The 14,825-nt window shown below is 57.8% G+C and overlaps 1 protein-coding gene across 15 annotated transcripts in view; it reads right to left on the minus strand.

Moving 5' to 3' along the window:
• PTPRS (protein tyrosine phosphatase, receptor type S) overlaps positions 1 to 14,825 on the minus strand; it is a 208,540-nt gene that overhangs the window by 37,922 nt on the left and 155,793 nt on the right. For 6 of the 15 annotated variants that reach the window (XM_019513453.1, XM_019513449.1, XM_019513447.1 and 3 more), the window contains 9 exons: positions 12,267 to 12,857; positions 11,477 to 11,574; positions 10,159 to 10,412; positions 8,804 to 8,885; positions 8,326 to 8,541; positions 6,035 to 6,192; positions 4,964 to 4,975; positions 2,903 to 3,015; positions 595 to 642 (listed from right to left, as the gene is read on the minus strand). In XM_019513453.1, the coding sequence (XP_019368998.1) occupies positions 595 to 642; positions 2,903 to 3,015; positions 4,964 to 4,975; positions 6,035 to 6,192; positions 8,326 to 8,541; positions 8,804 to 8,885; positions 10,159 to 10,412; positions 11,477 to 11,574; positions 12,267 to 12,857 (1,572 nt within the window). The remainder of the gene's footprint in view (positions 1 to 594; positions 643 to 2,902; positions 3,016 to 4,963; positions 4,976 to 6,034; positions 6,193 to 8,325; positions 8,542 to 8,803; positions 8,886 to 10,158; positions 10,413 to 11,476; positions 11,575 to 12,266; positions 12,858 to 14,825) is intronic. The other 9 variants (XM_019513459.1, XM_019513458.1, XM_019513457.1 and 6 more) reach the window with 6 other exon arrangements.

Raw genomic sequence — 14,825 nt, forward strand, 5'->3', positions numbered from 1 at the left:
CTTGTCTGGGCTGACCCAAAAGCAGGGCAGGGGGAATCGGCGTCCTTGGCTGCGGCCTTCTAGCCTCCCATGTCACAGAGCGACACGCACACGAACACACACAAACACGCTGGTGTACAGAGATCTGATTTCTCCCCACGAATAAGCGTGATGCACACTTAGCCAAGCTTCTCACGACTGCTCTAAACCTTGGACGAGAAACACTTTCAGCAAAGGGACGGGACCTCGAAATGCCCGAGGGCGAGAGGCAGGAGGACGGGTGCCGTCTCCGAGCCACCTGCCGGGAGCTGGGTCCTACGGGGCTGCTAGCACAGCTCTTGTCGCTGTGCAAAAGGCTCGTGTCGGGTACTGTAAAACTGGAAGTGCGACTCAGACAAACAGATGGCACAGAAGAGGAATGAGATGGCGTGAGCCACGGGGACACACAGAGAGATCGGCAGAAACAGGAGAAACAAACCAAACTCAAAACAGAAAGAAAAAAAACAAATGATGAAAAAGGAAAAAAGAAAGAAAGGAAAAAAAACAAACAAACCCCAAACCAACAATGGAAAAAAAATGAAACCAACGGGAACAAAAACACACACAGGAACTAACTTTCAAAGTCAAACTCAGGGTCACTGAGAGGGCTGCTCAGACCAGAATCTGCAGAAAACAGTAAAAAAATAAAGAAATAAAAATACACTCTTTTCCAAAAGTTCATGCTAATAAAACTAAAAAAAAACCAAAAGCCAAAAACCAACATAAATTTAAGAGGAAATGAAAAGTTATTTTTTGTGCTGATCAGGCAGGGGCAGGGCCACGGGCAGCTGCTGCTTCCCCCCCAGCCCCCCGCTTACACCCCTGCTGCCCGGCTCCCGGAGACCGCTGGAGACTTACTGGTCCCTGGAGGCTTTTGCTGCATTTCAAGCTGCGGCAGGGTGCCTGGAGGGCAGCTCTCCCTCCATCAGCACACACCCCCCCACTGAAATCTGGTAGGAGCCGGGTGCCTGACTCCCTTGAGAAGCCTGCCCAGATGATCAGCGGAGGACCAGGATAAGCTCGCGACCCCGGGGCTCTCTTTGGCCGTGTAAGGGTCTCCCCAGGGGAAGGGCTGGAAGCATCGTGGCTCTACATGTTTTAAAGCAGACCAGACAAGACAGCGAGTGGCCTGGCAGGACCAACCCAGCAGCGCCTAATGGGAAACGCTCAGTGACCTACAAGATGTATAGAGATGGGACATGCTCTTCTGCGACACCTGCTGCCCCGCAAGGGTCGAAACTAGCCCCTCGGCTATCACCCTCAACCCTAGTGAGCTCACCCCCGCTGGCTGGCTCAGACCGAGATGCAACTAACTCCAGGCACGACTACTTCTAGTGCATTCGCTCAGTTTTCAGATGGGCTTTGGGGGACTTGGATCCACACTCAGGTGCCAAAATGGGGGGTGGGGGGGGAGGCTGCCATCTGAGGCTCGATGCCCCCAATGCCTCTCTTCCATGGGGCAGCTGAGCTGGTTCCCACCACGCTACCCTAGGGACGGACCCATCCCTCCAGCACAACCACGGCTTTTCTTTCGATCAGCCCAACCTGAGCCTGGCCCCCAAAGCCAGTTTCACCAGCAGGCGCCTGGCGATGGCTCCTTCGACAAAAATGAACTTGCTGGAGAGTTGCAACGGGACCCCCCCGAGCAAGCTGCTCAGACAACGGGCAACCTGGCAGGCAGGGCCATCGGCCCCTGCGCTCGCTTCGCTCTGTCCCTGGGCTCCATCTGCAGCTGGAGGAGGACTCGGCCTGGATCCCTGCACCATCAAAAGGGCAGGGTGGTACCAGGGTGGCACCCCCAGAGTCACTCCACTGACCCCACAGTGGGGGGCACAAAGACTGCTCAGACCCCTCGGGCTGGGATACGCCTCTTGCCTCCGCTTCCCAGTGTGAGATTCAGCCTTTATTCAGGCAGAGTCTGAGCTGCTGGGAGTACGTGGCCAGGAGGGCTGCCCGTGGCCCCTGTCCGCAACTCCCAGCCCCTGGGGACCTACCAACTTCCTGGAGAGAAAGCTCAGGCAGCCCTAACGACAGAGACAGGCAGGAGATGGAGGGGGCGCTGCAGAAACAGTACTAACAAGCACAGCATGGCCAAAAAGGACAACCAGCCCCAAAAGCACAACAAATTCCTTTCCACCTCCTCCAGCGTGAAGCGCCCAGATGCTGGGCAGCGTGCAGAGGTGCTGGGGGTGTCTCTGGGTGAGGATGTGTCCTTGCCAGGCACCTGTCAGGGCAGGCTTGCAGAGGTGCCATGCAGGCAGCTACACATGCATGTCTACAGGACCGCATGGGGGTAGAAGGAGAGTGCAAGGTGCTTCTCTGGCAGGTGTTAAGTGTATGACTGGGGGGAAGGAGACCAGGGCATGCCCGCAGTGGGATCTACACCAAGTGAGGCGGCACAGCTTGCAGGGAACAGCTGGCTGCCCCAGTTCTGCTTCTGTTCATAGAGAAGCGCCATTTCCAACAGCGCCACCGTGGACCAGGACATTGTGTGAATCCTGCTGTGCCGGTCCCTGGGCCTCTCAGAGGCACTGCGTTGGGGCGTGGGGTTAGGGAAGGTGTCTGCAGGTGCCTGTCTAACCTGGACCGCGCCAGACCTCAGCGAAAGGCCTTGTTCTAGCCATCGCCACCATCCTGTACAGCATGGCTGCTGGGTAAGGATGCAGCACGTTGACCCTGAGCGGGGCGCCAAGCTGGCATTTCTTGCAGCGCTCACAACTTAGCACAGATGAGGCCCGAGAGACTCCTCCGCAACGGCCTAGGCCAGTGCCGGTTCCCAGCAGAGGCAGTACTGCAACAGCCGGTAGGTACGCAGGCAGGGAGGGATCGCAACAAGGGCAGCTCCAGGTGTCCGAGCGTGGGAGGCCGGTGTGCAGCCGGTTACCTGGCGTCTGGAAGTTGATGCGTCTCATCTCCACGGGGTCCTTGGGGTGGTGAGGGGTGATCTCAGCGTTGTTCAAGAGGCATTTCGTCCGTGGCTCCGAATCCTTCCGTTTGCTTTAAAAAAACAAACCCAACAAAGCCAGAAGCCTCTTAGCATGGGGCCCGTCCACCCTTACGACAGACTCCAGCCACCCGGCCACGCTCAGACCTGTGGTTGGGGGGCAGCTCTCAAGGGAGTCTGCGTTCGGTGCAGCCGACTCTTGAACGGAGGGAGCTTGGGGTGACAAAACAGGTCTGATAACGGGTGTCAGGGACAGTCGTGCAATGGGCACCAATGCTGAAGTCAGTGAGCGTGCAGCACCCACCGTGCTAGCCCTTCAAGCCAAGAGCGACCTCCTGAAAGCTGCCCCTCATGCAGACGGGTCTGACAAGGCTCAGTATGATAAGCAGGCTGTATCCCAAAGCCCTCGTTAGCCACACTTCCTGCTCGGCTCCCGTCCAGCCTCTTGGAGTGCAAGTACACAGTGAGTTATAGCGGCCAGGTCTTGCGCTCCACCAGGCATGCGGGAGCCTTGTCTACACGCACAATTGTACCACTTGCACGAAATGGGTGTTGCCCCAGCCAGCATGGACATACTAAGAGCTCAGGCACACAAAGAAGCTGCCTTGCTGTACCTAAAAAGTGCAACTTGAAACCCCTTGGCCAAAAGCTGTATGGGCACACCGAGTCCGGATGTAACCAGGCTTGATTAGAAGTTGGGTTAAACCAAACTGAAATAGGGAGGTCTTAGACCCATTCACACAGCCTTTTGCATGGGTTTAAATACTCTGGTTTGAAATGACAGCTTTAGGGCTTAAGTCTTAGACCAGAATAAGAATAGTCACGTAGCTTTTTGCACTGGTTTTCCTACGTGAGTTTAAAATCATGGCTTAAAGGCTTGTCTTCACAGGGACGCCTGCATGCAGTCAAGTAGGGCTTGGATCACACAGCGCCCACGTGCGCTCTCCGAGCAGGACTTTGAAATGCACCTTGCACTGATCCGCCCCTAGGCGCATCTACCTGGGAATCGGTCCTGAGTAGCTAGTGCTGGGTAAAACTGCGCTGCAGATCACTGCACCGCAGCTTCCCGGCGGGACGTGCCCCGGGTGAAGTCATGGTCACTCTGCATGCAGTTTGGGCCCACGCATTTTAAGCCCAAGGGACTGGAGCCACAGGCAGCGTTTGCAAGGCACGGACTCTTCTATCACACAGCTCCAAGAGCTGGTTGTCTGTCTCTCTGTCTGGCAGCATTTGCTGCAAACAGAGGCTCTCAGGCATGTCATAACCTAACCTAACTTCCAGCAGGACCTCCTCACGGACACCTTCCTTCTCAGTCTGGATCGGGCAGGTGCCCCCCATAATCTGCCTTACCCACACACAGCGTGGAGCATTTCATGCCATTTTGCGCTGTTTCTGAATGTCATTTCTAGTGAGAGGTCCTGCCAGGGGCTCCGCCGGCTTTGCATGGAGCGCCGTTGGAGGACGCCCGTGCTTTGCAGCTTGGAAGGAGCGTCGTTTTTTGCTGCCGTTCATGGTTCGCTGGCTGAACCTGCCGGTTGCTTCTGGTGAAAACTCTCCCAGCCTCGGAAACAGTTGGAGAGGAGTCTGAGCTGTAAACAAACTCTGCGGAGGGCCTGGCGGAGGGAGCAGGCATCGCTTCCACACTGGGATGAGGACAGCTTGGCTGGCCAGATCCAGCTTCCAATATGCTAGAGGCTGAGAAAGTCTGTGCGGAGACAGCCCGCACTCTGCTCTGATTACAGCCCAAGCTGTCTGCTGTCACCGTCCTCCCGTCCGAAGACGGGCTCGTTATGCTACGGGGCGAGGAAGGCGCTGGCGCTTCCTTCTGGCTTTTTGCCTTCCCTGCTCTCGGGCTATCTGGATCCCCGATGTCCCGCAGGACACCCGGGAGCAGGAACTAAACTGACAGAGGCTCATCGCACAGGCAGGGACCTCGGCCCAGATGCACAGCCAGCCCAGCGCAGGGGAGATCGAAGCAGATGCCAAACTTGGCGCTCTTACCTGTCTGGCTTGCTGTCCAGGGAAGCAGCAAGTAGAGGGAAGAAAAGACAAACGTTTGGGTTAGAAAGGGGCTGTAGAGGCAGCAGAACCAGTCACGCAGCTCTAGCTCTTATGACCCACATGGACGAGCAGGGCTCTCCATCTCGCGCTGTCTCTAATGGACCCGAGAGGGGACTCCCGAGTGCCCCAGCTCCCCCGGGGCATTTAGCCATTTCACACACGCTCGGGGTAAAGCCTGTGCCTCCCAGCAGAAGTCAAGGGCACCCCTTGGGGGACCGACAGGCACAGGGATGAGAGCCAGGGCATGGCTGCACGGTGCCCAGCCTCTGCTCGGTGAAGCCTCCAACCCAGCAGCATCCCCCGTGGGCCTTGATCTGATGCAGTTCCCCGCCCCAGCTTGCTCCGCTTGCTTTCTCTCCAGTCCTTCCCTCACAATTCACACTCCTCTGCTCCCTGCAAGCATCACACATGGTGGAGCCAGGCCTAGGGTTTCCTGATCCTGAGCCGAGTGCTGGGGGTGCAGATAAGCAAAGCTGGGGCTTGTCGATTTGTGCCTAGGAGCTGTTCTGGCAACTGGCTGCATCAGGCAGCAAGAAAGGAAGAAGGCAGCTTTCAAAGGCACATTGGTCCTCTCCGTGTGCCCCCGACCTCAGCTGGAGGAGCAACACCCTGATCAGCGCGCCTAAAGGGTGAATATCCGCTCGACTGCTGGCAACTCTTTACTCGTGGGGGCAGGGCCTTCCTTTCCACCCCCCCATCAGCATATGGGGGACCCAAGGAAATGGGCTGAGACCAGCCAAACTCATGCCATCTACACCACTGACCTGGCAGTAGAGACGCGGCTCTATCGACTCTCGCCTTGAGGTGGAGCCAGGTGGAGGTCTATAACTACTCGACCGGTCTCCTACGCCCCCCTGGCCCTCCTCTTTCCCTCTCCTGTGCCCCAGGCTTTGCACTGTGGCTCTGATCGAGGGGGTGCCCTCAGCCTAGCAACTCCAGGCCCGAGCGTGCAGGTTGTGGCTTCAGCCCCCATGGCTCGGGCAAGGGAGCCGAGAGAGAAGCCTCCCTTACTTTTTATAGAGCAGGATGGCAATGACAATGCAGATGATGAAGACCACGGCCAGGACCGGCCCGATGACCCATATCAGCCCCTCCTCCCCGTCGATGATCGGCTGCGGGTCGGGGTTGTCCAGCTGGATCACGTCAGAGAAAGGACTGGCTGCGAACGTCTGGAAGACACGAAGGGTCAGAAAATGGGACTCAGGGATTCGGGATTCCCAGGGGAAAAGCCGGAAGAGGAGTCAGGGCCCTCGCATCTCCCTCTGCAGCACCCGGTGCTGTCCAGGGGCAGAGGTGGGCTCTAAGTCAGAGGGAGCCCTGGGATACCCCATTCCCATGGGCAGCCGGGCTGGGCCAGGCCCACAGCTCATCCAGTGTCCTGGCGGGGACGCTGGCCAGCGCCCGGTGTTTCAGAGGGGGAGCTTTGAAGGTGGCTTTCAAACACCTGCTGTCAAAGGCCTCCACCTCATGACATCCCAGTGATTCCCCATCCCTGCCTTCCTCTGCTACTCCATGCTCAGCTGGGGTTACATGGCACCAGGGGAGAGGGAACGGATTAAAATGAGAATTAATGCTCAGACATGGCCCGACTAATGAATATAGTGGGGCACTTCTCCCCTCCCTTCCCTGGGCCCAGCCCTGGGCCATGCTCCCGAGTGCAGCAAATCGCTGCTGCGTCTCAGCCCAGCAGGAGCTGCCTTCCTTGCCCAGGAGCCCAGTGCACCCACTTCCATCTGGCTGGACGGCCGAGGTCCGTGCATATGCTACATACAGCAGTATGTCCACCTGCCCGCTCGCGAGGATGGGCTCCTGCCTGGCTACCGCTCCTCTCCGTGCTGTGGGTGCAGAGGCAGCCAGGCTCTCCGAGGTCCCCCTCTGAGAGGGGACCAGGGGGCTTTGCTGTGCGTGCAGCAGGGGAGGGGGCTAGGTGTGCTTGAAGGGTGCTGAGCTGCTGTGCTGTATCTGACAGCAGAGGAGGAAGCTGCCCAGGCGGCACACCTGGCCAGGAGCAGGATAAAGCTGCAAGGTGGAGGGGGGCCAACCCCATGGTGTGCGGCCTGCATGGTGAGCAGTCCCTGACTCCCGAGAAGCTGGATGGCCCTGAACTACGGATGCAGCAGCAGCAGCCTCCGAGCTGGTCTTGGGCCTCCGCAGAGGCTCTGACATGACAAAAATCCCCCGTGCAGGAAACCCACCATGCCAGCACAACAGTGCCCACTCTCCTTGCACATTCCCCAAATGTGCCCGGCCTGCCCCGCCATGAAGGAGGGGTGCTGTGACATTAAGCAGATGGGGAAGAGACCTGCCCAGGGTTACTAAAGCAGGCTGAAACCTCGGGGGCCCGTGGCTGTGATCCTTGCGTGCACTGCACCAGAGCAGGCTGCTTGCGGCAAATCCCCTCTGCTCCACGCCACTGGCACAAACGGGACGCTGCTGCCCAGGGGAACACAGAAGCCTGCCACTCTTTCATTGTGAGCGAATCTGCTGTACCTTGTTCTTAAAGCAGAAATTACCGAAAGCGGGAGTAATCCGATTGGGAAATCCATTCACAGGCGTGTCGGCCTAATCCCTTAATATCGAAGAGACATCTAAATATTTATTTGCAAAAACCCCTCTGAAAAAAATTATTTCAATCACTTCCTGCTACAGTTCCACAGGGGGATTTAGAGCCGTGCGGTATTAGACGCTGCTGCTTTGCAGCAGGGGAAAGGTACGTGAATGCTGGAAGGAATTGCTCGTGGAAGGCCATAGCCAAGCCCGTTCCTTGCCACTCAAATCACTGCCCCGTAGAGCGATTGACCCTTCAGCGCAGTGGTTTCCCCCTTGGACTGAGTTTGCTGCCCTCGCTGGGGGTGGGGGCACTTTTCTCTGGGTGTTGTTATTTGTAAAGGGTCCATGGATGGGGTGTGTTTTAGCTGATATTTCAGCATCCTCCAGTTCTGGTTGCAAAGCAGGTGCCCAAGCATGGAAAAGCCACTGCCAAAAGCAGGCTCGTGGAAGGTGAGAGCATGGCACTCTCAGACCCTGCTCACAGCCCGGCTTGCACTGGCCGGCTGCAGTGCACAGATATGGGCTATGCGTGTTCGCACCTGTGCTCACAAATTTTGGAGGAGGATTTAAATTTGGCGCTTTTTTTTTCTTTTTTTAAAGGAGTCCCAGGCGGATAGTTGCTGAGCACCACAGCTAGGGCTCCGGGGTCCCAGGCTGGCTGGCAAGGTACGTACATACTCAGAGCCAACCCCGGTTGGTGACTGGGGAGCAGGGCCACTGGGACAGGGAAAGGAGGAGAGCGCAGCACTCACCGCCTCAGAGTCCTGGAGGACGGCTAGGATGAAGATGACGTATCTCTGCCCGGCTTCCAGGCCTTTGTTTTCGAAGTTGTCGTAATGCTTCATGTCGCCCAGGAGGAAGTGGGAGGGCAGCACGCGGAACCGGGCGGCGATGTATGGCTTGGCGACCTCCAGGTGCCGGGAGTGGCGCAGGCTGCGGCGCTGAACCCTGGAGATGTTCTGCACGAGCTGGGAAAGCAAAGGGAAGTGGTGGCTGAGACAGAAAGCCTTTGGTGTGTACAATACTGATGGGACCGGAGGCAACCGAACTGCCCAGTACCAAACAGACTGGCACTGCCTGCCTTGGTCTGTCTTCGCTCTCCCTCTGGGCACGGGACTGATGCAGCCCAGGTTGGCGAGCGGTGCATTACGTGGGGCCGAGACGCCACAGCCCCCTGCGCTGCACACAGGTCTCTGCTCGTAGTTGCGTGAGAGCTGGCCAAGCACTCACCTCCTCCAGGTCCATCTCCTCAGGGCTGCTCATGGGGTTGCCGCGGGATTTCTTCAGAGGCACCACTACAATGTAGTAAGCCCTGAGAAGCACGAAAGGGAGGCAGAAGAATGAGTCACGGAAGGAGAGGGAGAGAACAGCCCCGCCGGGAGTCACACTGTGCTCTTGCAGGGTGGCCCGTGGAGCTGAGACCCGCAATGGTACCTTGCACCTGGGGCCGCTGTTCTCTATGGAAGGAGTCAGCACTCACCCGATGGGAAACTGTCCCCAATGACGACGACGGTGGGTACGTTTCTCCGAGGGTCTCACAGCACCGCTTCTATCAGTCCCTCCCCACAACCTCCCGCTGCAGCATCCCAGTTTCCTGCGGCTGGAAGCCACGTGCCTGCTGACACCTAGAGACCTGTATTCTTGACCTAGAGCATCAAGGTGCTGTGTGTGTGGGGAGGGGGATTAAATATGTCCTCGACACTGCCCTTTCACCCCCCAGGGGCCATTGCAGCAGCCGTGTGTCCAGTGGAATGCAAACTGGCTCCCCCTCGCTTCCTTAACTTGAGCCGGAGGAGGAGGAGTAGCAGGCTGTCTGCCCCTGATGCCTGGGAATAGCAGAAGCCTCAACTTTGTCCTTTGGGACAGAGGTAGCCAGTCTAAAGGGGGAGATTTTCAGACAAGGATGCTGTGTGACCCTTGGAGAAGCACAACGACCATCGCCATCATTGGGGTCATCCATGAGCCCTCTGCCTTGAATACATGCAGTGTAGGGGGAAGGAAGGAGTAATTATCCCCATTTCACAGTTGAGGAAACTGGGCCACAGGGAGATTAAGTGAGTTGCCCCAATCCCCGTGAGTCGGTGGCAGAACCAGACACGAGTCCCTATATGGGCCTTACAGTGCAGGAGTTCAGGGTGCAGCAAGGGGAGTGAACTGGCAAAGTGAAGTCTATAAGATACGGAGGGGTGAGGAGGAGGCTGGACAATGGGACACCAATTTTGCCAGATCTAGGTCATCAGGTTGGCTTCCAGTGACCGGAAGTCATTGCCCTGTCCAGGGATGGGCCTCTGGTAAATGAGCTGGTGCTTCGTCCTGGGCAAGTGGGCACCGCAGTGGAATAGCCCAGGATAAAACGAGTCACAGAGGGTGAAGCCTGTCACTTGGCCCTGGGAGGTGGCTCCTTCACACTGGGATGGAGGCACTGTGGGTGGTTGGGCGAGGAAAGCTCATTCGGCCAGCGCCCGTGCTGTACCCAGAGCCATGCAGCAATGTCGCTGTAGCAAGAGGTGTTGCACAAGATATAAGAGTGCAATGAGAAGCTTAATTCATAATAACAAACTTAAAATCGCTCTGGAGGAACCTACTGGACAGGCACTGTGGTCTTCACGTCTGGCAGGATTACCACCACGCTGCCATCGATGTCAGCCCGGTGGGTCACCTCTGGCTTCTTGGTCAGGATGTCCGAGGCGGTCCAGGCCGCCACGTTCTGCTGCAGGCCACCCATGCTGTTGCCTTGGTTGGTCAGGACGAAGTTGTAGAAGGTGCGGGGCTTCAGATTGGTGATGAGCTTCTTGGTGGTGTGGCCTTCCACTTTGATGCTATCCTCGTTGTACTGGATCTGAGATCGGGGAGGGAAGGGACAGCCGCGAGGCCGTGAGTGAGGCCACACAACACAAGTCAACCGCTCTCTTTTTTTGTGACATGAGGAGTCTGTCACCACCTCACAACGCTACAAAGGCAGCGCAGTGCACAGCACGGCAAGGGGATGCTCCGCGGCCCGGACAGGAACAGAAGCAACAGCAAACGTGCTGCGTGTGCCGACGGTGCCCGTCCGCGGGGCAGCTTCGGGAGCATGGCAGGCACAAAGATGCCACCTCCCGCCTCCCTTGGAGCACTGCTCCCACTCCAGAAACGGGAGAACGGCAGTGCTGGGAAATGCGGCAACTCGCCCCCGGCTGCACCAACTCGGGAGCGGAGCCGGGAATGCAACTCAAGGGTCTTGACTCTCCACCACTGCCCCGCTCTACCGCTAGACCAGGGGCAGGCAATTATTTCGGACAGAGGGCCGCTTACTGAGTTTTGGCGAGCCATCGAGGGCTGCAGGGGCAGATAACCATTCATTTGCTAAATGTTTCGGGCCCCCGCGGGCCCCTGGCAGGCCGCATGTGGCCTGCCGGCTGCATTTTGCCCACCCCTGTGCTAGATGCAGGGAAGGGAGACCAGGACACCTGACCAGGCAACATCACAAGGCCACACGGCCCACCCCTGCTCTGGCTACTCCTTTGCCTTCACTGGGAACGTAACCCAGATGTCCTGGCGCCCCATCCGTTGCTGTAACCCCCTAAACCACAGTGCTTCTCAGGGGCAGGTACTGGGGGTGGGGGAACACCAGAGCCTATACTGCGTATCGCTGCCAAAAACTTTCTATTGGCTTTGCGCAATGGGATGCGAGAGCTGAAGCCCGTAGCTGACACCCAGGACATGCCAAGTCCCAAGCCAGAGACGCAGCTCGGGCCTCAGCATGCCTCCAGGACCGGGGTTTGTCCCGAACCGCAGGCGTCGCTTCCCAGGGACGTGGCAGGGCTTCACCTTAGACTTAACACCAGCCACGAATGGTAATGTTGGCAGCACTGTGGGCCCGGGGAGAAGGGCCAAAGGGGGGCCCCCACCAGACCCGCTTGCCTTGTAGGTGACGGGAGAGTTGTAGTTCTCGGGGAACTCCCAGCTGAGGAGGACAGACGTCTTCGTCACCAGCTTCACCTTGAAGTTTTTGGGTAAAACTGCTGGAACAAAGTGCGGAGGGAGGGGAGAGAAGAGGAAGGGAGGACGGGGCAGAGACAGAGAGGGGGATATCAGAGGCTGACAGCGGAGGCGCCACCCTCGGGGCAGCGGCACCGGGAACAGAGGGTCTGCTCCCTCCTGCACACTCTGCTCGGGTGCCACCAGAGTCCGTCTCCCAGCCCAGCGCCCCCGTCCCTAGCCTAGCCTGGGGAGGGGCGAGGGAGGGCCCCTGCCCGCGCCTGCCTTCGTCCCTAGCAAACGCGCTACGTGTCTGAGTGGCTGCTGCGGAGAATGAGGCGCTGGCTTTCTGAGCATGCTCAGTCGAGGAGGAGACCCATCCCAGGTTTCGTTCGGCTTTTGGTTTTGGTCTTTTTTTGGTTTTGTGCGTGGTCTTTTTGTGTTTTGAGGCGGCTCGCAAAAGCTGAAGAAAAGGCTCTTCCCACCTGTGGTAGCGACTGGTGCGCCCGGGTGCCAGTCAAGAGCGTCCGGACTTGACTTGGAAGAAAGCGGTAAAAGGGACTTACCTGGTGAAGGCAGAGAGGAGCTGAGGGACTCAGCATGAAACCAAGCGCTTTGCGTTTACTCACAAAGCCTGTCTGAGGTTGGCTTGACCTCTCCAGCTCTCTGCCTCCTGGCACCAGCCCCGGTTACATGGAGATAGAGAGAGAGAGGAGAAACCGGTAAGTCCTACCTTGGTCCAGCTGGAACGTCCGATACTGGACGGTTGGGCTGTATGGCCCGGGGCCTTTACTGGTGTGAGCACGGATTTTAACATCGTAGGCGGTGTTGGGTTTGAGGCCGTTGAGGGTGTATGAGTTCTCTGGGGAGGGGGGCAGGTCTTTTTCCAACAGGTTACTGGGGGAACCGGCTTCCCAGTAGGCCACGGTATACTTGACGATGGCGCCGTTCCTCTCGGCCAGCACGGGGGGGAGCCAGCCGAACTGGACCGACATGGAGGAGATGTTGCTCGCCTCGAGGATTTGGGGGTAACCCTTGGGGATGTCTTCTGGGATGGTGAGCTCCTGCACGGCTTCCTCCCCAAAGCCAGCCCGGCTTTTCACGGCCAACTTGAACACGTACGTGGCGCCTTTGTGGATGTTGACGGCCGTGTACTTATCCTCCTGGGCCGCGAACTCCAAAGTCGCTAGGGGGGCGATGTCCTGGCGCCCGAACTGCAGCCGGTAGCCCATCACCTGGCCCTCTGCCTCCAAGGGGGGCTCCCACTTCACCAGGAGAGCGTTCTCCTGAGTCTGGTGCACGGACAGGATTGGCTTCCCTGGAACTGGGAGAAAGGAGAATAGAAAAGAGACCATCAGCGATGTGCTAGTTTTCACACGGGGCACGGGGCAGGGAGGACCCGCACGGCAGATCCGCAGGGCAGACCCCACAGAGGCGGCACGACGGGGTCCTGGCTTCTCTCATGTGGGTTCAAAGTGCTTGGTGTTATTCCAATGCTAGATTTAGATGCACAGGACTGGACATGTGCATCACTCCTTCCTCCCAGAAACTTTCAGTGGGAATGGCTGCAAAATCACTTGGCAGCAGGGCCTGGAGTGGACCCCAGCGTCTCAATGCCCGGTGTCCTGCTGACTCCCCACGGCCGGGAAGAAAGAGCCCAGAGTCCTACCTCCTGCCCAGCCTTTCCCCCATGTGCCAGCCAGTAAGGAGAGCATGGTTCATGCAGGAAAGCAGGGCTGGAGCAGATCGGATCCAGCTGGGAAGTGCAGAGCTGCTGACGGTGAAGTAATGACGGAGAGGAAAGCTGAGCTCCTGAGCAGCCCAGGGTCCCGAGCGGCCGGCACGGGGCCAGCTGAAGGGAGCTGGCAGCCGCTCGACCACCCAGCTGGGAACAGAGCGCTGGGGGCAAGCGAAGCCTGGCAGCAGAGTCCAGCTTGGTCCTTCTTCCCTCCAGGAGGAAAGGCAGGACATCACAGGGGCTGCCGATGCCCGGCCAGCTCCTCCGTACGCAACCTGTCAGATCGGCGTGCGTCCAGGATATCGTGGGAGTTCGGAGGTGCCACTGGCTACCGAGCCCTGTCGTGGCAGGACTGCTAAATGAGCTCACGGTCGCGGCCTCTCATGGCTGCGGTTTCCATTGCGTATGCAGGCCCGGGGGGTGCTGGAGCCAGAGCGGCGAGGGCATTAACTCCACCAGCTCCTGCGTCGTTTCTACTCACTCCGCTCTATTAAAGATCTAATTTCCTTCTCTCTCCAGGCTGGCCGGGGGAGGAGGAGAGCAGGCAGAAGGGAAGGGAGTCGGGGCTGTCCAAAAATACAAGCCAACTCTGAAGTCAGCCTGACCGGGGCCTGCAGGCGAGTGTTAAAGCTGCTCTGACGCTTGCACTGTCAGCTGGAGGGGAATGGGCAGACACCTCCATGTGTACGACACCATGAAAGATGACCATCGGCCCCGACAACACAGACCTGACACCCTAACCTGCCGCAGGTAAAGGAGGCATGGGCGACTGGTGCCTCCCGAGCCTGGGGGGCACCAGACTGCCGACGGGGCCGACCGGGGGAGGTCCCCCAGTGGCGGGTCGCTGAGCTAGGGGCGAAACCGCAAGTGCAATTCCACCGGCACCACGGGTTTCGTGGCTGGCGCTTCCAGGGGGGCACGGCCAATCGCCGGGGGTGCGTGTGCACCCTACGTTTCGCCAATGAAAGCAGGGGACCCACAGCAGCCGAAGTCCTGCTGCTATAAACTGGCAATATACACTCAAGAGGGCTATATCTGTAATGCCAGTAGAGATCTAATAAAACCACGAAGCTCTACATGGATACACCTGCATCTTACGGACCCGGGCAGGCAGGGGACGCCAGGGAAGTCTCCTTGCCTGGCTGCAGCAAACCTGACATCCAAACACACAGATGGGGGCTGCCTGTAATGCATGTTTTATTCATTTTAAACTGGTAGAGAATGAGTGGCGAATGCAATTGGGAAAACCTCCTTTGGAAACACTTAAGAAGCACAATGTTATTACAGAGAAAAACAATGCCATTACCTTTATGTCTCTGTTTTTATCACAAATGTGACTATAATCAGCTGGGCCAGGAAATATTACATTTGCACAACAAATATAATTTGGGAGTGGGGGGAAAGGGGAAGCGGGGGGAAGAGTGGGGAAGGAAAGCTTATAATGGACAATGAAGAGAAGGCTGAAATGTTTAATGCCTTTTTCAATTCAGCCTTCACATAAAGATAAACTGTCAGATGATAAGTACAGTTAGCAGCAAGACTGGGAAGCTTTAT

Source organism: Gavialis gangeticus, unplaced genomic scaffold, assembly GCF_001723915.1.
Source record: "Gavialis gangeticus isolate Ggan-Ray unplaced genomic scaffold, GavGan_comp1, whole genome shotgun sequence".
NCBI classification, from domain to species: domain Eukaryota; kingdom Metazoa; phylum Chordata; order Crocodylia; family Gavialidae; genus Gavialis; species Gavialis gangeticus.